This window comes from Nothoprocta perdicaria, unplaced genomic scaffold (assembly GCF_003342845.1).
Source record: "Nothoprocta perdicaria isolate Ctin4 unplaced genomic scaffold, notPer1 scaffold_3, whole genome shotgun sequence".
NCBI lineage: Eukaryota > Metazoa > Chordata > Aves > Tinamiformes > Tinamidae > Nothoprocta > Nothoprocta perdicaria.
The window spans coordinates 7,018,785-7,043,574 of NW_020455532.1; the positions used below are offsets into that span (position 1 = coordinate 7,018,785).

The 24,790-nt window shown below is 41.6% G+C and overlaps 1 protein-coding gene across 4 annotated transcripts in view; it reads left to right on the forward strand.

The window, feature by feature from the left end:
• Positions 1-9,108: 9,108 nt before the first annotated feature.
• The window catches only part of DOK5 (docking protein 5), a 31,834-nt gene continuing 16,152 nt past the window's right edge, over positions 9,109-24,790 (forward strand). For all 4 annotated transcript variants that reach the window (XM_026042223.1, XM_026042224.1, XM_026042226.1 and 1 more), the window contains exons 1-2: positions 9,109-9,214; positions 23,911-24,018. In XM_026042223.1, the coding sequence (XP_025898008.1) occupies positions 9,149-9,214; positions 23,911-24,018 (174 nt within the window). In that variant the 5' untranslated portion in view covers positions 9,109-9,148. The remainder of the gene's footprint in view (positions 9,215-23,910; positions 24,019-24,790) is intronic.

The window sequence follows — 24,790 nt, forward strand, 5'->3', positions numbered from 1 at the left end:
CTTAGCGAGCTATGGATCATTTTCCTGTTGCAAAGCTGCTCTTCCTCTTCCGTCTGTTCGCCATCAGGAGGATGCAATAGCCTCTGCCAGCTGCTATCTGGCCTTGCTGTCATTCCCCTAATGTTCCTTAGCTGCTAGCCAGCATCATTTGCAGAACTGTGCTAACCCCAATGTAGTGAAATCGTGCTAGGAAAACAACTTTTTATTTGTCTGTATTTTTGCACCTTTAAATTGAAGAAAATAAAACCAAAATAATTAACAGTATACCTATAGAGGCATCATGTGGATTCATAAAATGTTTGGGGCAAAGGTTTAAATATGATATTTACTGTGTGAGCCTATGGATACCTGTATATAGAGGCGTGCACTTCTCAGTAAAAATGGTGTTTTTTATTGACTTGCCCTCTGTATCTGGCAGGTTGTGATTCAACCAAGGTGTTTCTTATAGTCACACAGAGTCTGAAGCATAAAAAAAGGCATGTTTTCAACACGAACTACAATGCTGGGACCTTGTTCTGTGCTGGAGAGAGAAAATGCACTTTCCTTTTCCTCTGTGCAAACTCCCATTCCCCGAGAAACCTGTTTGTGCTGTGGCTTTGCAGCAGCAGACCCCAGGGCCCTCACTTTCAACCATGGTATCAGACACAAGTCAGAAAAGGTAACGTTTTTCAGAGAACCAAAACCAAAATGCTTTTGCCAGTATTTGTACATAGCAAAGTCCTGGACAAATCCTGCCTTTCCTTGGCCTAATAGTAATAGAAATAGTGGTATTAAGGAGACCCTTTTTAAAGGAAACAGCAAAGTCGATGGGAACTGCTTACACTTGCTGTTCGTGGGCTGTCGATGAGAAACCAAGAGAGAGATGTGTCCTTATACGRTACTTGCTGATTTTCTGTTGCCACAGACTGAGTCAGTCTCATTAGTGCACTAGTTCATTAAGTTTTGTCTTAATTGCTTCATTGGGTTAAGCTTCAGTAGGCATCTGAAAATAATTTTCTATTCAGCAACAGAGAAAGCAGGAGGTGTACAGGACGTGGTGCTGTTTATGTGGAATAGAGCTGGGAATGTTTCTATTTTAATGTAGCAGGTTTGGGATTTTCTTYCTATTTGTGATTAAAAGAAAGAAACATTAATTACACGAGTTGCAATGAATGATGAGAATTACAGGGAATTAATGCGAGGCAAAAGTATGATTTTTGATTGTATTTTGTATATATTAAAGCCTATGAAACTTGATCAGTTCCACAGGGGATATCAGGCAGAATAGTTCCATCAAAACTTCAGTGACTACATCTTCCAAAATTATTGCTTTTGTCTAATTTGAAAAATTAAAAGTTTTAACTGATTRTAAAATTCTTGTCCCTGAAAGTTTTAGGAGTATTAAGCTTTAGCATAATATACGTGCTTTTGTATATTCTTACTTTCTTTGAGTTAATTTGTCACATATTTTGTAATTACCATTAACCATAAGAAAACTTCCATAAATGGAATACACTACCAACACGATCCTTTGTGTGTATTCAATTTCAGTTAAGCAGATCTCCTAAGAGCTGAAACCCTCTTTTGATCTTGTGCATAGGTTCAGGAGCTTTCTTTAAGCTTCATTATACTGGATTTTGAGTTCTAGTTCATCAGTTTTGAGCAGCCTTTTTGGTCAAATATCTCCAGAAATATTACAARGTTCACAGAGGTTGATTTTATTTTGCATGTGTTAATTGACTCTCTTGAACCTATACTTTATTTATTCCCCCTCTTCTGTATTTCAAAGTGAAAATATTTTTCATCTAAATTCATTCTTTATACTAAGTTACAAGGATTTATTTAGTTTCTATGTATGTACTCTTACACAAGTTATAGGATAAAATTCTTGCATGGATTTTTTTAAAGATAAACTAAATTATCCCCACAGTTGCAATCTGATCTTGAGAGTAGGAAACAGTAACTGAACATATCTAAAAGGGATTTGCACAGAATCCACYTGATCTGTTTTATTCTATCAGTGCTTTCAAAGAACTGTTAACAACTCAACACAGGCAAGTGACTTAATTTGAGAAGAATGAATACCGAAAAGAAATTTCAGAGAGAAAAAAACACCAGAACATTCTATTCAAGAAAAACACCAGTTGCTTGCAGTTTCAAGGCTAGAAACCTCATTAAAACAAGTTATTTTACATATATGTTTTGCTCATGAAAATAATGAATTGGCAAGCACATTTATAAGAACAATATGTGTAATTATATTTGCAATTATACATGCTATTTACTGACAAGCTGCCTTCTGCAATTTGAAACGAGGTAGAGAATGTCATGAGTAGCTTTAGGATGACACTAAATATTACACATAAATGCTTTTTAGCAAAGCTGCACACCAAGCAAATCTGATGGAAATCAGTGATTTTCATAAAAGGAAATAACATTTAGTTAAACTTTAACGTTAAAGAAATGAACTGTCACAAAACATAAGGCTTGAACACCCTGAGAAGGAATGACAGCAATGCCTGTTTCCGACCCAAATGCTGCTAAAATGCCATGGTAACTCTTATGCGTTATTTATTTCTGTGACTGGATAKAAGAACGTTAGCTATCCTGAACTGAACTGCACCTGGAAATCAGAGTTCTCCTTCAATTAGGCTGTGCAGTCTGTATTTGGTCCTAGGTGCACTGCTGGCCCTACAAAATCTTCCAGAACWTTTGGCAAAGAGAGAGCCTGTGGGTAGAAAGGTCTATGTGGCTGGTGCCCCATCCAGGTCTGCCCAAGGGATTGCTCACAAATAGTCCTGGCAGCCTGTGAGCCATCAGCTGCCCACCTCCTCATTACAGCTTCAGGCCTTACCTGAGCTCCTACAGTAAAGATCAATGGACCARATCCTTGACAGCTTGAGTCTGTGGCATGGATTGGGTCAGGAGACCAGGCCATGAGGAAAGCGTCCAAGAGAAATGGTGGAGATCAGCACGTCTGCTCATTCAAACTGGCATCATTCAAGCTAAGAGAGTAAATTCTGTCTGCTCAGATCAACTGAGAATCTAATTCAAAGCTTGTAAATAAGTTACAATAAGCCAATGCAGCGTTCTTCGTAAAATACCCAAAGTATCGGTCTTGATGGTGTAATGCTGGCCTCAGAATTACCCACCTGCTCTTCGGGGAATGAGGCCCTGAAAGAGCCGTTATTACGTGAGTAAAAGTTTCAAAGCGTTAAGGCAGATTACAGGTTTGGTTTGTTAATAAACTGTATGTGGAATCCTTCTGTCCAGGGTYCTTTTGCTTAATAAAGTGTATGAAAAGGATTGATGGGAAGCTGAGTATCCGAGGTGAGAAGTGTGAAAATCTGAGTTGATGGATGTGAAGCTGAGAAGGTATCTGAGGATGGTGGCCGCTGGCTTTTGTTGAGCTTTCGAAGTTTAAGTAAACCATGAGAGTTCCCCCTTAGATGAATACCATGAAGTTACATATGGAAAGATATTATAAAGTTTTAATACAATGATTGAAGTTTCAGTAAATGGTTTGTTCCAGGTTGTGTGGTACACAGATTAGGCAACATGTCAGTAATGCTTCAGYGCTATGGTTTATAATAATTTATAACCTTTTAACTTAGTGGTTTCTACCAGCGAGCTTCACATATTATTAATATCCATTTAACATTTGCTAGAGTATTGTGAATTACTTATTGAAGGACCATTAAGATGACGGGGGATAGATGAGTCTGCCCACAAACAAAGCCCAAGTTAAACTTGTATTAATCTAACAATTAAATGCCAGGAAGGAAATAAAGACATTGCTGACAAAGCATTTGAATGTTATGCGGTTCAAGTTTTTGAAGCTTTGTTTTTTGTTTATGAATGAGTGCTCTTTCTATGTTTATGCTTGCACTTTTCTTCTTGTCTCTGTTCCTGCTAATCAGTGTGGAAAATCCCCCATTTAGGACAACTGGCAAGTCCCCAGAGCCAGCTGAGCCTTGGCAAGCAGTCACCTGTGTTAATGAATGCTCATTTGMAATAATTTCCAGGAGGGATACAGTTAACAACATGTTTAATGTAAGTTCTGTGAAAATCAAGCATGATTGGGAAGGAAGTCATTTTTTTCCATTCCTTGGGAAAATAACTGTATGAGGGAGGTCTATGTATTCCACTTAGTGCAGGCAGACGTTCGTTTTTTGACAGCTTTATTAGAAAACTCAATAAACTTTAGGCAATATTAAACAAATGCTTTTATTGACTCATTCTACAGTCAAAGAAATCTGACTTTTGCTCGTTGCGTTTGAGTGACCTGAGCTGTAATTAAAGTCAATGCTGCCTGACAAACTCTTGCTGTCGCAGCCAGTCTGTGCCTGTGTTGGGCCCAATGCTCCAAGCRCCCGAATGGCAGCAACGTTGGCAGCACCGAGCAGGGGGAACAAATTCCCACATTGCTCCTGCTCAAGGCTTCGGGAGCACCGAGAAATCACGTAGCCTTTAAAAGTCCTTCCCTAGTGCGATGGTTTAATAATAGAGATGAGCAAACCTCAGGGCTGACATCTCCACGGGGTTAAGATGTGAACCAGGACAAGACCCTTTAAGCTTGCAATGCCCAATGTAACGTTGAAACACAGCCCCTTGATCTGCGGATTATGAAAGGCAGCAGATCAAGCCAAACTCTGCTTTGTAAACTGGCACTGTTTGATATCTTTTCAAAAAGCCATCTGCAAATACTATAATTAGAATATATACTTTTTTTTTATACTTTTCTTTTTTTCCTAACTTGGTTAATGGCAAGAAAAAGATCAAAAAACTTTCAGGCGTAATTTTCAGGAGATATGCAGCAATAAATGCTCAAATATGCACTGAGTCAAGATAAGAATTTGCCTGTAGACACATTGTTAACACAGACATCAAATTAGCTTGACATTGGCTCAGTAATGAATATTTAGGGCAAAACACTGAAAAATAAATGTAACTGGAGTCAGTCAGTATTGGGATATCTATAAATACACACACAGAAGTCTAATGAAGAAACAAGCAACTTCTACTCATGTTTAAAAGTGATATCCTGTAAAGAAGCTTCTATCTAAATTTTTAAGGGAAACTAACTTTTGGGTTTAAAGTGAAGCTTAGCTTTKGCTCTTTTTGAAGCACTATAGCAGAAAATAATTTATTTAAATATGCTGTAATAGGAAGCAGCATACATAGGTGTATTGCAGCCTCAGCATTGACAGTAAGTCCAAACTTTTCCTGGATAACATTACCAGCAACAAGGTCTAGATCCCTTCAGAATGTCCTAAAAAATTTCAGACACTAACTTTGAACCCAAAACTCTAGAGTTTAGCTGGGGCAGCCCCAATGATAACCATGTGACTAGTGCAGTTAGAACCACCTGCATAAGTAATGCAGTTAAACACACATCGCTATTTCCCATGTGCATGATATAATCTGGATTCGGCTGCTGCTGAAGTCTCATGGATGGATGGATGGAGAATGGATGGATGGATGAGGACCTTGTGTCCTTCATGCAGCCCTGCTTAATCCTTTTACCTATGTTCTGTAGGTGGAGAAAGGTCCCTTGATGTATGGATGTCTTTGGGATAGGGAGGGGTGGGGAAGCTGCMTGGATGCTGTAGGTGTCCCAGAAACACAGAGTGAGCAAAATTAAGTGCATATTTATTGCTCTCTTRACATTCACTGTGTTGACAGTAATTTCGTTACGGACAAAATATTACAATCAGAACCAGAGTTTCCAGTAAAAAGATGCATTTGATTTGGTTTCCTTCTTGCTGTCTTTGCTTCTCACCACCTTGGCCTAAATAAAGAAAAATTATTGGAGTGAATCATGCAGAGGTAAGGTMATTTCAGTGCCTGATTCTGCAATACTACTGTACAGAATGGCATGTTAGCCTGGATAATGGTTTATTTATTTTCATTAAATATTGATTATCAGCTGTTTATRCTGGGAGGTACTTTCCTATTTACTGTGGGAGTAGTTATATACCTATATTCTTTTTATGACTTTTTTTTTTCCAAGTTAACTGTTTAGTCTCACAAATTTGCATGTTTTAGCCCTAACTGATATCTGCCAGTAACTTGTGTGTGCCGTTCACTATTATAACTTTATACCTAATGTCTTCAAAATCTCTTAGAATTTCTAAGCTAGTCTGAAAAATCAAAACAATAGTGGAAAGAAAAATGATGGCATTTTCACTTTATTGAAGCAAAACATTATGGGAGCTTTTCACACACACACACACAAAAAAATCTACTGGCACATCTTACACATTTGCACAAAATCATTTCAGGGTGATCAAATCAGAAATTTTTCGTCAGGCAATGTTTAATCAGGATGAGCTCCATCTGTTCAAGGAAATATCTTCCACAGAAAATGCTGCTTCCTTAAGATGGCTCTGCTGTTTCCATCGTCTTTAGCTTGATAAGTCCCGAAAATGCTTGTCAAGGATGGCCCTTAGACAGAGAGGAAATAACATCGTGGGGACTGGAGGTGATGTGCTGCAAATATGATATGGTGAACACAACTTTTTTTTTTTATATGCCACAGTGGCCTTTTGAAAAACTAACCTATACCATCATTTTAAATTAAAAATGTGTAACAGCGATTTCTGTTCCTGGGGCCCGAAAAGCAAACAAGCTCATGGTAGAGTAATATAATAGTATGTTATTATGAGATTAGAATGTTACAGTAATCCTCTCAAATCATTAGCAACAGACTAGTACTTCAGCATGACCCTTGACTTGATCTTCCTTGGAAAAAACAGCAATAACATTGCCATTAAAACAAGAGGAATTTGCATTTCAATGAAAACCTTATTAAAAAGTTTTTCTTTTTTTTTTTTTAATATAAACATGTGCAGTATTTGCTTATAGGGAGTACAGATGGTCAGTAGACCCTTACAGAAGTGAGAGAGGGACTCCTGTCAAAATGGTGAACACSTATTTGCATCAGTATTGAAAAGCCAGTAAGCAGGGCTTTTTTTGCAGTGAAGTACTGGGCTGCAATTCTGAACGAAGAGATTTCCTGGAACGCTTTTGAAACATATCACACATGGGGGAATTCAAATCAATTTTTCCTTTAAACTTTAGCACGTGCAAAGGATTTACGCTGTTCAAAGTAAAAACATTAAATGGACACCAGCTTCCCAATTCATCAAAGGAAAAGCATGTGCTTAATTCCACCTTTCCTTAGCAAAGCTCTTGGGAATGTGTTTGTAAGAGTATGCTGGTGCCTAATGAAACCAGCAGCGTGTGCTCCCAGGTACTGCAGGGGATTAGAGGAAAGGTCTTGATCTGTTGAAAAGGCAACTACTCGGCTCTGTAGTTTGTTCCCTGCTACAAATATTAATGAAACCAAATAAATGCTCATGTTATTTTTCTTTCCTGCATTTTGGATATATTTGACTCCTCTAGCATTAGTGTTTTCTGGTGCTAGAGACTGTGAACGATGGTTGCACACACGTATGCAAGAGGAAGCTGGCTGGGTGCTGTAACCCTTCTCAGTGCTCAACTAGCAATGAAGTCTCTTGAACAGTATTATGGAGTTGGTATTAGCAGCGTTCTTGGTTCTGCACATCGTATTCAGCAAAAAAAGATGATACTTGGCAGAATATGCAGTTAGCCATCGACCCTTTGTAATGTGACCTCTGTGCTCTTTTGGGGGCTCTCTTTGGTTTTTCTAGTGGGAGGACTTCTGCATCTCAGGATTATCTTCTCATTTCTGGGGTATTCTGGTGCTGTGGTATGGACATTTTCGTGGTTTCTAGCTGCAGCTGCTCTATTTTATGCATTGGATAAATAACACAGTGCAAAGGAGAGGGAAGTGTAAAATAATAAAGTCTGCTGTGAGGCAAGGACTGTAACCTTCCCTCTTTCATCTTAAGTGAAATATCTCTTCTCCCAGAGAGTCCGACACTGTCTGTAATCCACTCCATCAATTAATACTTAGCGAAGTCCTGCAAAGCGTCACCTCTTGCAATAAGAACCGAAAGYGTCTCACCTCATCTTCCACAGCACAATAATCAGGATCAGCTGAGGGAGCTACTTGTAAACCAGAGAGAGGTCGGTTTTATCACAGGTGCGTTTTGTAGCCATTGAACAACTAAATGTGCCTGGACGTGACTTGCCCCTTGCCCTGTGTGGCTGTGAGGTGTTCACTGTCCTGAGCTGCCTGGGGGCTGCGGAGGCTCTGCGGGATGGGTGACCTCAAGGCTTAGAAATTTCAGGACCTTCACACAAATGGATCTTGAAACACAGAGGGAATTTTAATAGAGAAAGTCCAGGTGCTGATAAGACTTAAGGTCCTTCAGGCAGAGGCTTTAGTGTTCAATATTGAAACCCAAGGGCACTTTTATGTTGTTTGGAGATTCCCTGGGAGTTCCTGCTTGTCCTGCCACCTTGCTGCCCTGCTTGCCTTCCCAGGGCATGATAACCCTCCAAGTCATCCGGCTGCCCTCCTCCTCACAATGTCTATATTGGGCATGCTATTAAAAGATGCTATGAAATGATGAACAGCKTGTTTCTCCAGGACGCAGTATTTATAGCGTGTCCCTGACAGGCAACCCCTGTGGGGCTGGCCCCTGGTGTTCCCTCTTGCACGGACTCCTTGGCACACTCAGCAGCCTYTGCACCTTCTTGGAGGACTCAGTGGGTGCAGCAGCACTCTGGGGACAGGYTCTGGTATTGACACAACCTCATGCTGCCCAGAAACGGCCGCAGATGCTTGCGTGGCATTTCCACGTCATGAAGGGCACCCTGGACAGCAGCTCACGTTAYGGGTCTCCAGCCGGAGACCCTGGCGCTGGGCCACTTGGCCGTCTTGGAGGCATCTGCGGGACTTTCTGGGAAAGCAGGAGGCCCTGGATGCTGTGGCTCGAGGGGGAGCCCTGCTTCCTGCCACCTGCAGCTCCTKCACGGGGGCTTCGCAGGTTGAGCAGCCGCCCGCGCACCGGGGGTTGCAGGACCCTCTGCCCCTGGAAAACACTTTTTTGTTTGGAGCGGGGAACCACAAGCATTCAAGGGAGGGGAGCGCGGGCACCGGAGCCGGGCGGGGGCCGGGGGGGCGGCGCAGCGCGGGGGCGGCGCCGCCGGCAGCTCCTTCCCGGCGCGGAGCAGCGCGGGGCGGCCGCGCACCATGCGCGATCCCTGAGCGGTGCCCCGGACCCTGCGCGCAGGGATGGCCTCCAATTTCAACGACATCGTCAAGCAGGGCTACGTGCGCATCCGCAGCAGGCGCCTGGGGGTGAGCGCTGGCCCCGCTCGCCCGGCGCCGGGCACCGCGGGGGCACCCGCCTCGGGCCGGGCGAGATTGCCTAATTTTTCTTTGTCTTCTGCAAGCTGCGCCCTGCGGCTCCTCCGGAGGGGAGATGCGCCGGGAAACCTGGGGCGGGGGAGAGGAATGGAGCGAAATAAGGCACCTAATTGCGTGTCTGTGTGTATGCGCTGTGCACATTCATGTATGTAGGCGCTCGTGTGTTTTGGGAGACGCGGGTCCCTCCCGCGGGGCCGGCTGCGCTGCCCCCCGGCCGGCTCTGGAGCGGGGCAGCCCTGCGGCCGGCAGCGCTGGGATGGGGCTGCTGGGGACGGCTGCGAGGAGGAGGAGGAGGAGGAGGAGGAGGAGGTGGTCGGGAGGAAGGCGGCGGCGTGCGGGGCTCAGCTCCCCGGGCTGGGCAGCGAGGGGGCCGCGAGCCCGGCGGAGAAAGTGCCTTGTGGGAGAAGCTGCTTCGATCTCGGGTTTATAGTATTTTTACACAGGCTGGGTGAGGACTCTGTAGTATCTTTATGGCTTTATGTTAGTTGTCTTTAAGTTACTGCAATGAGAATCTCCCCAAATCCTCCTTCCCTGCTTCCTTTAGCTTGCTATTTTATCTTAAACTTCTCTATTTTTGTTTTATTTATTTTTTATTAAACTCTCATATGTCCTTCGTTCTAGTTGTAGGTTCTGGACCTACAATAGTGGCAGGCTGGTTCTTCTTTCTCTTTCAAGGTGCGGTGTGTGCCTGCCCTTCCTGGGATGCTGCTGCTCGGTCCCTTCTGAGCCCCACGTGTGGCTGGGGATGAGCCCTGTGTGCTCCGTGTCTCCGTGGACTGAGGAAGGCTTTGTGCGCGGGAAATGTTCTAGCTGGTGTATTTGCCCCAGGACGGGAGAGTAACTCATTTCTAGTGGTTATCGGGAACTGATCCATTACTAAATTGGCAGTTTTGAATTATTATTTAGGGCATGAATTTTACATTGAGATTTGTTATGAGGGGAGGTTGGTGGGATTACCTGGAAGGTGTGTTTTTTTTTTTTTTTTTTTTTTTTTTTTTTTTTTTTTTTTNGTTTTGTTTTCTGAGTTGCTGCTTCTCAGTAAAACTACAGCCCTTCCCTTGGGCCTTTCCCGGCTGGATGTAAGAACCAGAGGAAAAAGCTGGATGTTGAGTGATAGGACACAGCTATACCCTTAATGAGGTTAAGTTATAGAGGCACAAGAGTCCTTTTAGGAAAACAGCACTTTTACAAAATAGCACATAACTGGAAGGTGTTTTTTTTTTTTTTTTTTTTTTTTTTTTTTTTTTTTATGATTAATGTTGCATCCTTGTGCTAGATGATTCAGTGGTTTCTGTACAATTTTAGTAACATCTTGCTTGGAAACTAGAAAGCATTTAATAGTATTCCAGCAGGCATCTTCATAAGTGGAAGATGATATATGTGGATTTGCTGGGTGTAATTCATTCTTTATGAGCTGTGTGATTCAGTGATAGATGGAGATAACTTTATTATGAGAGAAGTTGCAGTAAATCTGGCAGGATTAGCATATTCTAACTGTCCTCTTCCATCTGAAGCATTCAGATTGTTCCATCATAAATGACAGGTGAGATTAAACTGTGACACATCCTTCCATAGGGTAAAAGTGAAACCTCATGGGTCTGTGAACAGGGCACATCTGCATAAGCTTAAATGCTGCTAAAGCTTCTAACCTTCATTGGTTCCTGCTTTCTAATACCCTTCTCCTGTGGGAGGGTGAGGAATAGTGTGCCTTGTCCTCTTCTTATGTGCACTTTGGCTGCCAAAYAACAAACACGGAGAAATGGAGACCCACACTGAGCTCATGGAAATGGAACGAATGTTAAATGTTCTTTTGGAAGAGGAAGTTTAAATTCAAGACTAGCTTAGATTTCTGCAGAACTGTAGCTGTCAGTTCTCGCTTCCCAGGACACAGCTGAGATGTCTCCTTGTTGCTCTGGGAATTGCCTTCCCTCCTTGATGCAGGTGTGTGTGTCCTGGGCTGATCCTGACCACCTGGAGCTGCCATGAGGCTTTAGGAAGAGCTTTAATTCCTACATTTAATGGGTGGCAAATGAAAACTTGGCTCTTCGGAGGAGATGGAGCTGTGCAAAGTTTGTTTTCTAGTAGCACGCATTACACCCCTGCGAGTTTGAGGTGGCATGAGAAGGGAAAATATTTGTACAGACTTTAACATGTTCAACAGGAAACTTTCAAAGAAGAATGTTATCCCCATACCATGAAAATTATAGGAAGGAGAACCTGGCTTCARCCTTATGCAGGAACTCCCGTTTAATTGAGAAGGATTTCAGTACTATGTGCGTGGTGAGGTGTWAGTGGGAGTTATTAAAATACCTTCCAATATTATGGTGGCACAGCTATAATCAGTGAATTGTCTTTGCAGACAGAATTCAGCTCCTGGGTTTTCCTCTATAATGTTATGGTAATTCCATCACCAAGGGAACTAGGAGCAGAGCTTGCCTCCACAAATTATCTCAAGAAGTGACTTTTCAGAATAGCTGGGGTGCRGGTGCTTGGTTTGGAAAGAAAGAGATGCAGAAAAGCACCTCGCTCAAAAACCAARCTGCACTTCTGTTAAAGAAAAATGGCAATTCTGATAGGCTCTACTTAATTTCAAAATGTAATTTGGGCCAGTTATAGTTTTGTACTTGGTCTATTTATGTAGATTTTAAATATTAACTTTGCATATTTAATAGAATAGTTTCCATAGCAACATTGGGAGCACATGTCTTCTGTAGAGCCAATATATTTCTCCCTAATACATTTGGAAGAAAGGATGCTCTTCTTAAACTGTGGTGCTCCTACCCAAGTGCTGGATTAGCACTCTGACATCACCTAAAATCCACTGCTTTTATGAACAGGAGGATGTGACGATGTAAGATCAACTTGGAGCATTTTTCAGGTTAAGAACTTGCCAAAAGAGTCTTAAAAGGAAAGGGCTCCTTGTACTCCCATCTCCTTTCCTCCYGGGCTAAGCTGTTGCAAGCTCACGGCCCCGTCGAGCTGCCAATGATTCAAGGCTCAGTTTGCTGTTCTTGCAGCCACCCCTAAGCTCTGCTCTGCTGGAAGGTATGTTTCAGTTTAAGGACTATAGGGCACAGGATCTGCTCTAAGACTGTCCTCTCCTGCCGTGGTTACAACTGTATTAGAAGCAGGAGCTACAGACCCAGGACAGGAGGGACAGCGAGTGATCTCTGCAGCCTTTACCTGGGCAAAGCCTGGGTGCAGTGTTGAGTTGCCATCAGTCCCCATGCAGAGCCTCAGAGATGGTGCTGTTCCCCTCAGAAGACCCTRTGGAGCCCATAGGCATCTGGGCTGTCCCTGCCTCTCGATATATAGGACATGGATGCTGTGGGGTTAGCTATCAGTCCCTGCCTCTTGGTGTACTAGTAACACACTTGGAGTGTCTTATTGCATTAAGTGACACGGTGCTATTAGTGTCAGAGGGAAACCTCTTCGATGACCTGCAGCTGCCTAAAGCAGTACCCAGCTGAAGGCAAGAGAGTGCAGGTCAAACCGAAGTGCCTCGGAGAAGCTGCTGAGATGTGTTGGTGTGGAGCAGGGAGCGCTCGGGTCAAGACGTGTATATATCGAAAGCTGGTTTGCAGTCTTTCAGAAGTTTCCATAATTTCAGAATATTTAAGGTTGGAAGGGACCTCTAGAGTCTTGTTCGTCTCTGCACAGTATTTTAATAGAAGCATTGGACTAGACTAGGAGCACTGGCATCCAAAGAGATTTTCTCGTCTTCAGTGTTTTCCAGGAGATATGAAATACCTTAAGATAACACAGACTTGACTGCACCCTTTCTTCCAAGCTATGTCTATTATGAACGCATCTGGTTTGTGTGCCAGTATATCCACTGCATCCCCATTTCTCTTTCCAAAAGCACTGATATATTTTTTTTTTAAAGGTACATCAGGGTTGAACTGCATTCTGCATATGGTGATGTTCTATCTCTTGTGGTGCAAGGTGGATCAAAGCTCTGGATAGGCAATATGAGGAGACTGAGTTACTRGACAATCTTCCAAGAAAAATTCAAAGGCAGGGATAGACTATGTCCCTTACATTTTTAAGGCTTAAAATAGAGGTGACACCATCTACAGTAGTGTTTGCTCTCATGTGCTCCTCCTGCTATCCTCAAACTTCCCTGTGTTGAAGCAGTCCTATCTGCCTTACTAGTGAAGCTCTTAGTTTTCCAAAGTAAAGATGCTTTATGTGAAAGATCCAACTCCTAACCCAGTCTAGGGTAAAAAAAGGAGTGAATTGTGGCTAGGAACTTACTGAATGTGAAGTTGTTTGCACGGTGTGTTTGTTTCACTTATCCTAAAGCAAAGGACATATAGTGGGTGTGATGCTTTCTGCTTCAGCAAGCATCTCTTTAACATGGAAACTACTTATGTTAGCTGGGTGATATGTCAAAATGATATTTTAGCTTGTCTGTCTTTTCCATTGTGAAGATGTAATAACTATAGTTTTACAATTTTAATTCATACAGTCACCAGAAGTATCCTATCTGAGCTTATATGCACACATTTAAAAAGGATTTAAGAAAACCCTAAAGTTCATGTACATTTTAAAGCAAAACAGGAAATGCTAAAGTAATTTGCATATGAGAATTAAGTTCTGTATCTTAGAAGATGAACTTTTTTTTTTTTCCTTTTGAAAAAGAATGATTCCTAGAAGTGGAACCCTTTAAGATAACACATGCAGTTGAATTAATATACATAGATTACTGCCTCAGCATGGTAGAAGTATTTAATACAAATAATCCTGGCAATTTGATGGATGTTAGAAAAGCCTCACAAAGCATTTGTCTTGCTGGAAAATGTGTTACCTGTTACAGGGCCTGTTTACAACCCAGAAAACAATCTTAAACTAAAAATAACATGTAGAACTTTCAAAATTGGGCCCTGCTATCAGGGAGCCTGGTTTATTTTACGATCTCTATGGTTTTATGAAAGTACTTCTGCAAATAATCATTGGAGGTCTGGGAGCTTACTTCACAGTTTATATTACTATTAAATTGCTACAGGCTATTAAAAATATTCTTTTGGGAGGAACCATTGACTTTAATGGAGATCTGCCAATGGCTAACTATCTGTTTCTAAAAAACAAGATCTCTGCAAAGTCTTCATAGATCTCTTTAACAGAGAATATAGCACATGGGGTAGGAACAATGCAAATTTATTTTTTTGTTTGATAAAGGAGATGCTGCAAACAGATTTTTGCAGAATTCTCCAATTCTCCTGAGCTACCTTCCACTTGAGGATGGGCCTCAGTGCTGTTCTTGCAGCCGTATCTGTTTAACAGCACTTCTAATTAAATCCCTGCTCTGGGCAGCCCGTTCTACACGCTGTGTAACCCCATCTGCCGGAGGCACCTCCTTGTTATGCGAGGAATGATCAGCCTCATCTGTCTGTTGGAAAGTGGGYCTTCCTTGGAAACTTGGGACAGATYCAYGAGAGGCTCTGGGTACCTAAAGCAAGGGCTAGCTGGATTTTAGCAGGTGAAGTCAACCAGTGTATTTGATGCTACAGTTTGTGCATATGAGTTTCCCAGATGGAAGGAAATGTGTAGAATGGAGAGTTTTAAACAGCTCTTCAAACAGAGAGTTTAAGTAGCAGGGGGGACAGCCCTCAAATAGGCACCTGAACTTTCCAGGGGCTGGAAATGAATATCTGAACATGAAGAACTGTTTTCTTGTAGTCGGTCATCTATGCTTCAAACGAGGGAAGCCATTTATTTAAGTCCCAGTCATATAAAAATTGGTAATGGTCAGAAGATTTCTTATGAAAGATGAGATGACTGGAGCTACAAAGGTAGAGTTGTTCCCTCTTTAATACTAACCTTGTTAAGAGCAGAAACTGGGTCTATGCATTTTGGACCTGTTTGCTTGATGTGGCTGACTAGATCTAAAACTCATGATCGTGTTGGTGTGAAGGGATGTGGTATAGATGGTGTCCTCTGCTCAGAACTAGGGCTGTCTTAAAATAGCCTATAATAGCCACTTATAATAACTTGGCCTTCAGAAAGGAGCTGACTTCATAACTTTGTTGCTACTTGCTTATTTCTAGGAAACGCTTGTTGGAGTGATGTGAGCTGTGTTCGCTGCCAGGCATTTCTGGATTGATTTTTAAGARCTCAAAGTAAAAAGGTCATTAGCCTTCTGGATTGTTTCCTGTCTTGACTAATACTTTATCTAAAATGTTGAAGAATTCTACTATTTGAAAAAACAATAAAATCTCCCAAAATCAAGAGGATTTTTTTCTATGCTACAGTATTACATGAAAATTTTTGTTAGCAACAGTATGCTAGGTTTAAGAGGAAAAATCAAAATTCTTGATGTAGATACTTCTTGGGAAGTTTACRTGAATGTTCTGTATAATTGCTGTATAACTAGATGTGAAAACATCTGATTATTGCTTAAAAGTTTGGAGAAGCTAACATAGGTTTCATTTAAGAAATCAAAAATGGAAATCTAGTTGTCTGAAATTAAGGTTGTCAAAATCTGAGAAGAGTTAAAGCTTTCAGGGTTTTCTGCTCTTGATTTTAGTTCTATTGACTTCTGAAGAACACCATTCAGAAGATTGCTGTTGGAWGCTTAAAATGTCGTGTGATTTTTACAAGTTCTGCAAAGCCCTGTAGGAGGAGTGATAATATGGGGGGATAGTCTGCAGGACTGGAACTATATGGTTAGAGATGGGTGCTTGAATAAGCATGCCAGAAAATGAATAGGGGTATTTTAAAGGGAATGGTGAAACCTGGAAACAAGAAGAGTAAAGAAAGACTGGGGTGTAGGGAGTTGTCTGCCTATACCTACCCTTGAATCAACCTTCTTATCATACTGTTGTTCACCGTACAGATGCTTTTGATCTGTAATACTGAGATAGTAGAGAAAAACTGAACGTTTTCTCCATACCAATTCCAACCTGTGAGATATTAAGCCTGTTGGACACTCATATTTTTAGAAAACTGTTTATAAGGTGTTGGAACAAATTCACAGATATTAAGATTTCTCTGCTTATTTCAGAGGCAGCAGGGATAGGCTCTAGGACTTCATGAGCCTCTGTCTCCAAGCTGGGAAGAGAAAAAGGACTGGTGATGTTCTGTAAAACCTGCTGCAGCTCATTGTGGCTGCTGGMGTTGAGTCTGTCAGCCCATGGACAAGACGGTTCCAGATTCCTTCTGACACAAAGTTGATGTGATGCTGAGTCTAATAAATCAGTAGCTGCCTTGACAGGGTTACCCTAAATATTGAAGCAAATGGATCCTGCATGCCAAGACTAAGTTTCCAGAGTGAGCAGACAAGCTCCTGTGGCCGACAAAGGAGCAAGACTGTGTAGATTGTGATTTGGAGTCTGAAATAGCAGTTTAGATGGTGGCATCTTAGGAGTARGAAGAGTAGCTCTGTTTGTAGCAGCTCTGTAATTAGCTCTCAAAATTAGCTCTGGACCAGCTAATTTTGAAGTAACTATCACTATATAGAAGTGATGTGAGAAATTAAGGGAAGTTGGATTAGTCCCTTTGAAGTAATGTGAAGTCTGAGCAAATGCACTAGGGCTGCAAGAGTGGGTGGGAAGCTGCATACTGGGGAAATACTGCCTCTGGAAATCCTTATTTTAAGCTCTCTCCCTCTCTTAGGAAGTAAGGGTAAATAAAAAACGTTGGCCTCAGTTGTGCCTTTCCTGGAAACCATTGTGTCTAGTTATTCTGCTTTTCAAATCATTGTTGAGAATAAATTTGTGTGCAGGTTCCAACTGACACTGTGGAAAAGCCAGGCATTATTCTCTGAACGTGCCCTGACGAGAGGGAGCAAGATGCTTTTACGAGGAGACCCCTTTTCATGTGCTCGGCTTTAAGCTTTAAGCTCTCCGGCAGGGCTGTTCCCTGTGGGCTCATCAGTCCCTACGCAGGATCAAGTCCGTGCACTGACAACAGGTCCCGGGCTCGCTGCTGTGGCTCGGATCCGTTTGTGCCTTGGCCTTCAGTCACTCGGAGCGCGCCTGAGATCTTTGCTCTGAAGTCAGTGCACCGTAGTGCTTGAAAGGGGCCGTGCACTTCAACTGCTGTGGGCTTTGTGCTGCTGCAGCTTTGAGCAGAGCCCCGGCCTGCCCAGCGGTCCAGGCCAAGCGATTCCAATTACTTGCTGCAGTCCTGTAAGGTGAGGCTGAGTGCTTGTTACTGTGATTTAATGGGCTGTAATTCTGTCACTTTTAACAAAGCACTGTGTTTTGGTCAAGTCCAACTTGCAGTGAGTCACTTTGTAGCAATACTTGCTTTTTCATGCAAATCTATTTTAATTTTAAAAATGATGCAGCTTACAAAGGGTCCAGGGGAGTGACCCTTGGTTTGCTGCACAGCTGTAGCATCAGGAAGGAGAAGGTGGAAGGAATAAGATAGGCTGACTTTGTGTTGGGACTGGATGGATTAACAGATACCTTGAGATTTTTATTTGAGGTATGTGGAGAATGTGTGCGTGGGGAAAGGTGTGTGGTGTGAAGGGACACCTGTGATGCTTTCTGTTGAAGTTTTAACTAGTTGGTGAATGCCAACAGACCCAAAAATGGACTGTTGTCTCAGTCTGCTAGTTATTGACTTCTAGTGCTCRTCATCTTTGGCTCTCCAAGCAGCACAAGGCACAGTAAGTGTCACTAGCTCTCCTTACCAGGTGGGTGACAGCTGAATAGCCCGAGAAGGTATTCACTGAAGCCTGAGGAAAGCCCTTCTCCTGTTTCTGGCTCTGGACTGCTGGCAGCTTGGGGTGCTCTGTAAAGCTAAAGGCCAGATCTGCATGCGCGTCCAGCCTGTTTCTCCGAGTCTGAGTGAGCGCGGCTCATCTCTGCGTGTGCAGCGAAGCCGCCCGTGCCTTCTGGACACGGACTCGGGAGACATCTCTGCTCCAACTGCTCTAATCAGGCAGCTTGCCATAGTCGGGAGTTCTTGTTTTTAAAGGTTAGTGCATATGTGGTCTGCAGCCTTTTTGCATTTCATGTGCTAATTAGCCTGCTCTGTGAGCTGTAAATGAGCTGCATCTCTGCTACTTTCCCCTAGTTCCCATGTAATTAGAGCAACCAAGTYAGATCTTGAGCGACCAAAAACAACAACAAAAGAAAAAACACTCCTCAAACCATAATTTGTAATGGGTGCTTCAGGTTGTGCAGCAGTTACCTAACCCAGAACAGCACAAAACTGGATTCATTCACCAGCCTGGTCTAACAGTGTGACCCAGCAAAGCAGTGTGTCCAATGGAGCTCTGCAGAGCTCATAGTCAGCCTAGCCACCTGCAGAGTCAACTTCTGGTCTGCATGGAAACATTTATTTATTATTTATTTATTTCCTTCCTTCCTTTAGTAGCTAAAGTTTTAGACTGATTTCTCACCTATCCAGTTTTATGCCTAGAATTAACTCTGCTCACATATAAAGCTTAGGAGATGTTCAAGGCACCAAACTGGATGCTTAGCTCCACTTTGCCTTTTTTTTTTTTTTTTTTTTTTTTTAAACTGTCACTAGCAAGTAAATGCTTTTTGGCACTGAGATGCACTTTGCTCTAATGGCCTAACACAGCCCAGAATGATAGCCTCTTCTGTGCCTGTGACAAACTATTACTTTGAAAGCTGCAAGCCCATAAAGAAGGGTCTGAAAGTAGGAGGATATTTTAGATAAGTATCTGGATGCTGCATCCAGCTAATGATTTCTGAAGGAGAATGGATTGGAAGTTGAAAGTATTGCTTTTAACTTTTTTTTTTTTCCCAGGTCCTGAAATGCTAGACAGGCACTAGAGAAAGTGAAAAATGGAGCCAGGTTCTGTATTTCCTTCCATTGTGTCAAACAGCATTGCTGCTTCTACCTTGCATCTGTGGTGTAGCTTGTCATATATGGTGCACATGATTCTATTAACAGGTCTCCTGTAACTCGCTGTGTGTAAGGAACGCTTGCCAAAAGCCACCATGCCCTGAGCAGTGAAGGGAAAGAAAAAGTGCTCMTTTGTTGCATGCTTAGGGTATTCATGTGGGATGGACAAATGTTAAATCCCAGTTCTCTCTTCTTAACTTACATTTTGCATTAAGCTGGTGTCATTGGCCTATCTGAGGTACCAACCATCTGCATGTCATGTCCATAGTGTCCTCCCCATGTCCTGCAAAAATTTGTGATGAAGAAAGGAGACTTCTCTGGTAAATGTGCTTCAGCGCCGGTGAGGGTTCCTAATTAAGATGCTGCTAAGCTCTGGACCTTCTAAGTTGTTATGTGCATCCCTCGTTTGAAGGGGGCACTTTGCTTCTAAATTACCTTATTGGTGTTTGCAGGGATTTGCTGTAAAAGAGTCTCGCAGGCTGTTGGGTGCCCTTTCTAGAAATTCTGTTACTAAGGAGGAAGGCATCTAGAAAGCGTATCTTGGCTTTGCACGAGTTCAGCCCACCTTGAAATCTGCCAAACTTACCCTGTGCCAGTCGTGACAGCAGCGTAGCGTGAACTACAACAAAGCCCCCATTGCTAAATTGTTCAGTAGTCGTGGGCAAGCGTTTTTCAGCGTGTAGAGGAATGAGTGAGGCTTATTTATCTATCTAAATTGTTCTCGAGGGAAGGAGGAGGAATCTAGATTATTTTCTTTAGTTCCCTGGGGAGGAGGATAGTTTGATGTAAAACTGCTTTGATTTATGTAGTCATTATAACCTGATCACAATGAATAATGCAATATCACTTGCTCATAACACTAATGTTAAATGGATATTCTGGGAAACTAAAATTGTTCTGTTGCCAAGTACAGCTATATCTTTACAGACAACATGTGGACAACTTTGCTGTTTATTTTGTGAAGCCAGTGAACTAATCTACTTATGTACTTTTTAAATCACTTTAAACAAATTTCTAGTACAGCTTGAACTAAAGCAACTAAAGTTATTGTGCTTTTTTTTTTTATTACATAAAAAAAGGTAGAGAACATCCTGTGAGAAATTGCTTATGTTACTGACTTGTCCACTGGGTTCTCATAACTGCAGAAGTCAAGGTTTTGGCAGCAGCCCAGACTTTGTGAATGTCATCCCAAGCTCTGTGATAGTATTTTCATTTACTGCTTTTAGAAAGACAAATTTGCAGTTTATTTGACAACACTCCCAATAAATGAATGTCACTGTATATTTTTGTTTGTTTAGTTTTAGGGCAGAGAGCAGAAAAACAACACAATAAAATGGTTCAAGTTTCCCTAAAATCTTGCTTGTTGTTGGCAAGACAAATTTGCTAAATTATACTTTGTGCTATTATCCTTGACTTCTCTTTATCTGTGTTAAATGACAAACAAGTACAAGATGAGGTCCTTTAGTCCTTAAATGGAATAAGCTGGCTTGTCTATTTTTAAAAAATTACATGAGGAAATATGGCTTAGTTTTAATGCTGCCCTGCCTCCTGCCTAGCCCTTCCACTGACCTAMCATACAAAAACCAGCCTTACCTCCCAAATTTCTAAACTATGTTTGATATTTTTCTGGACATTCTTTTTAGATTAGTTTTTTAACCCAAATATAGAGGAGTGGAGAAAAATCAGCTTGAGCTGAACTGTAAATTCTGATTTTTATCACTTGGACTTGTGTGTTCTGTGCAGAATTTTCACGTAGTAAAGAATAAGATTTTCGGGCCTTTGAAATCTAGCTCTTTTTGATCACTTTGGAGGTGATAAGGCCTGATGTGGTGTTCTTCTTTGCCCGTGTCTGATTTTACAGTAGGTCCAGGATTCGGGCAGTCATGGAAAACAGCAAGGCTCTGGTTTGGCTGTCCTGCAAGAGTATTTCAAACCATCTGAACCACGAAACCCAAAAAAGTCAGAGGGAAATGTTTTCACTATACAAAGATAGGTGATGGCTTTGATGGCTTATTACAGATGAGAATAATAGCTCCTTGCCTTGCAGTGCATTTCCAGCCTCAGGAGAAGCGGTTGGAATAGCTGAGGAATCCTGACCGGTTTGGAAGATGTAGAATGGAGAGGCAGTGATCCAAATACTCACAKTGCATAACTCCTTTGAAGTTGCTTCTTCAACTTCAGTTGTGGTAATGACTTGCATCAGCTGATCTTAACAGCCRAAGATAGAATGGACTGATATGACATGACCTTGGACATGCATGTTGGATCACCTTGCTGGCTTTCAGATGATCCGTTTTGTACGGTCACGTTGTTGTTTCCCTCGACTTTTATGGTGTTGCTTGCTTGATGGGCTATTAGAAGCTGAAATTTTTCAGAGGAGATTCCAGGAAGTAGATGCTATTTTGTATGATAATTAAATTTGGGGTTAGGCTTCTCGGAAGGTCTTGCATTGAGTGCTTTGAAAGTTTTAGGAGGTGTTATGCAAACAACAGCTATTGCTCTTCTCTCTGCAGCACATCAGATCCTGATTTGCTCTTTGGCTTATCTAATCATTGTCAGTGCTTGGGGTGGAAGTAATTACAGCAGCGCTTTCAACTAATTCCTATTCATGGAGCAGCGTAGAAAATGTTGATTTGAGGAATAAGTGAGCTAAATATTCCTGACTGAATAGACACCTAGGAGCATTAGGGGCTGGTTCTTGTTAGAACTGTTTTGACAGCAGCATCAGTGTAAACAATTAATGTGTTATCTTCTGCTTGCGAAATATTGACATCTCAGACACACACTACATCACGATGACATCAAAGACCTAATTACTTGCTCTATGTGTAGCTCATACAGGCTCAGTGATTAGCTCTCTGTTCTTGGGTCTCACATTCTCTTCTGTGCATTGACTGGGCTTGCAGTGCTGCGAAACAGGAGCTACTAAATCTGACATTGCTACAGGTTTTTGTAGGTCCTTGTTAATCAGCTGTGGAGGAATACATCTTCTGATGAGAATGCCATTACTTAGATGCAGAAAAGAAGCTTGTTTTCCATGAACTCTGCTATGAGCAGCAGGGTATGTTTTTGTGGGGAGATAAGCTTCGGCCTCACTTATGTAGAAGTGCGATTTGTGTGTTCATTGTTCAGTCTAGGACAAAATAAGTAGTGGAGCTCCTTAAACAGACCATGCAGAAAACTAATGTGCTGATCATTAGCCTGGGGATTCCATAGGACAAGCTGATTAACTGAAATGGAGAAGGAAGTTCAGAGAAGGAACCTTTATGACCTGACTATCCTTCCTCCATTTTTTTTCAGGTTGTGATGAATAATGCACCTTCCTTTCTTCTCAGAAGCTTCAGTCTGAATGATCTTCAGCTAGTGGTGCCAGTATAATGAAGTATTCCAAATTTGAGAGGCCTTTTTGTTCTTTCCTCTTTTCTCCCCCGAACCAGAACTTCAAGTGCAGTATTTATTTTGGAGGCAATAAAATCCCAATGGCACCATTGTGCTCAAATGGAGCCTGATGTCAGTAGTGCCTGATGGTTTTTGGAAGGGTAATCACCCTTCCAAATGTACAAATAACTTGGATTTGTACTCAATCAGAGGCGGAGCAAAACTCTGTATTTTCTTATTAGTTTAGGATATCATTCTCCTGCTCTGCCCCTACCTGTCTGYGTGCTGCTGAGGTCAAGAGTGTGGCTACAGCTTTGAGTTACCTYCTGGCCTGAGGTGCTTCTGTGCCCAAATGTCTCATATATGTTCCCATTTTGTGGTTGTGCTTGTCCTAGGGCATACTGTGTAATACCTAATGCATTGCAAAAGGATTCTGTTCCCCTCTATGGACCTTTAATGCTTCAAGTTAAAAATGCAACTTTTTTGAAAAGCAAGAAGACTGAATAATCACACGGGAGACTCTCAGGAGGTTTTGGAAWACTTTTCATGTGGAATCTGATGAGGTAACCTAGGCTCAGCAACCAGGATTCACAGACAGAGGCAGAACTTTCTCAGTATAAGTTGGTGCATACTTGAAATTTTTTTTTTTTTTTTTTTGATTGTAAGGTTTCATTTTGGTCAGGGCTTAGTAATTCTCGAACAATTCAATTTAAGCTTTTGTATTTAACAGAACATGCTGTTGAGTGGCCAGGAAACTGGAAATTTGGATGAAAGTTTTGATGGATTCAGCTGCTCCCTGGCATCCAAAGAGCCTGTTAGTGTGCCAGATGCTTTTGCAGGCAAGTGGGCCAGGAATGTGAGTGCCCACATATGAGGCAGACCCTGAACGCACAATTCCAGTGGTCAGAATGGCCTTTGGTTCTGTGGTTAAACGATGTGGCTTTTCTGTTACCCAGTAATGTTTTTGTATTGATATCTGCCTATATGGGCATGTACGGTTCTATCTTTTCTGCTTGTCTAGTAGAAACCCTATTCCTACCTGCCTGCTCCAGTTTTCTTTGTATCTGCCTTATGCATGCAAAATTAGAATCATATCAATATCAAGTTAATTAAAATGGAAAGTATGTTACTCGAAGAAAGCTATTTCCTAGAAATCCTATATTTGCAAGCATACTGATTGTCTTTTTCTTTCTATAATCTTTTATGCAATCATTCTGTCTGCATAAAAATCTCTACCACTATCATAATTTAAAGGAAATGGGTTGTATCTAACTGTTAGCCTGACTTTTTTGAGTTCAAGCTACCAAGAGCCTTTAGTTGTAGCTCTGGAGCAAAAGCTGATTTATGAGGCTAACTTACATSCAAATACTAGAGATATTCAAGCCATTGGAGATGCCAAGTTTACTCTCTTCTGTCTCTAGATTTACCAGAGATGCTGGTTGGTGTTCAAAAAAGCTTCAAGCAAAGGGCCRAAGAGGCTGGAGAAGTTCTCAGATGAGCGTGCTGCTTACTTTAGATGCTATCACAAGGTAAGAATTGATTATATGCTTGTTTCTCAAAATTTGTTTTTACATACAATGSAAAATAAAAACTAAGTTGCCATGTATTGCTTGGGCTGAAAATTTGAACTTTATTTGTTCTCAAAGTACTAAACTCACTTGCATGTTTCTTCACTTGGAATTGTAGAGGCATCTCTTACCTCTTATGCTTTACTGCTAGTATATCTTGCTAAGCTAGTGGAACATGTCTCTAATATTTTTATAGAACAAGTCTTTTCCTTTCTTGAGCCTAATCCTTTTTGCTTTAGATCAGACCTGAAATACTTCAGAATGGTTACTTTTAGTCATAATTAGAATAATAACTGTCCGAGGTAACATGGCATGAATTTAGAAGGTTGGATACTTGAGACAAGTTGCTATTTTGCTAGGATTTTGCATCTGTGGGAGGACACTAGAGACTTGCAGAAATGGAGGGCAACATGAATCTTTTTGTACTTGCAAATTTTTCTTGGAGTGATGATGTGAAATCTTTGCTAAATTCACAATTTTTTAAAGAATATACCTTTCCTTCTAATAGCTTTACTGAAATTTTGTATGTTGTTCATATTCATCTGAGAATTTACACATATTATTCTCCTGGGCATGGAGATGAAAATAAAACATGCTAATTTATAATCATTGTTGGCAAAAGCTTTATACGTTACRTTAGGAGTTATGTGCATAAATTCCTGGGAATCAGCAAGCACAGCTCAGCTTGAGGCTGATCTATGCTTATATTCACTTTGACACATTTAGGAGGAGA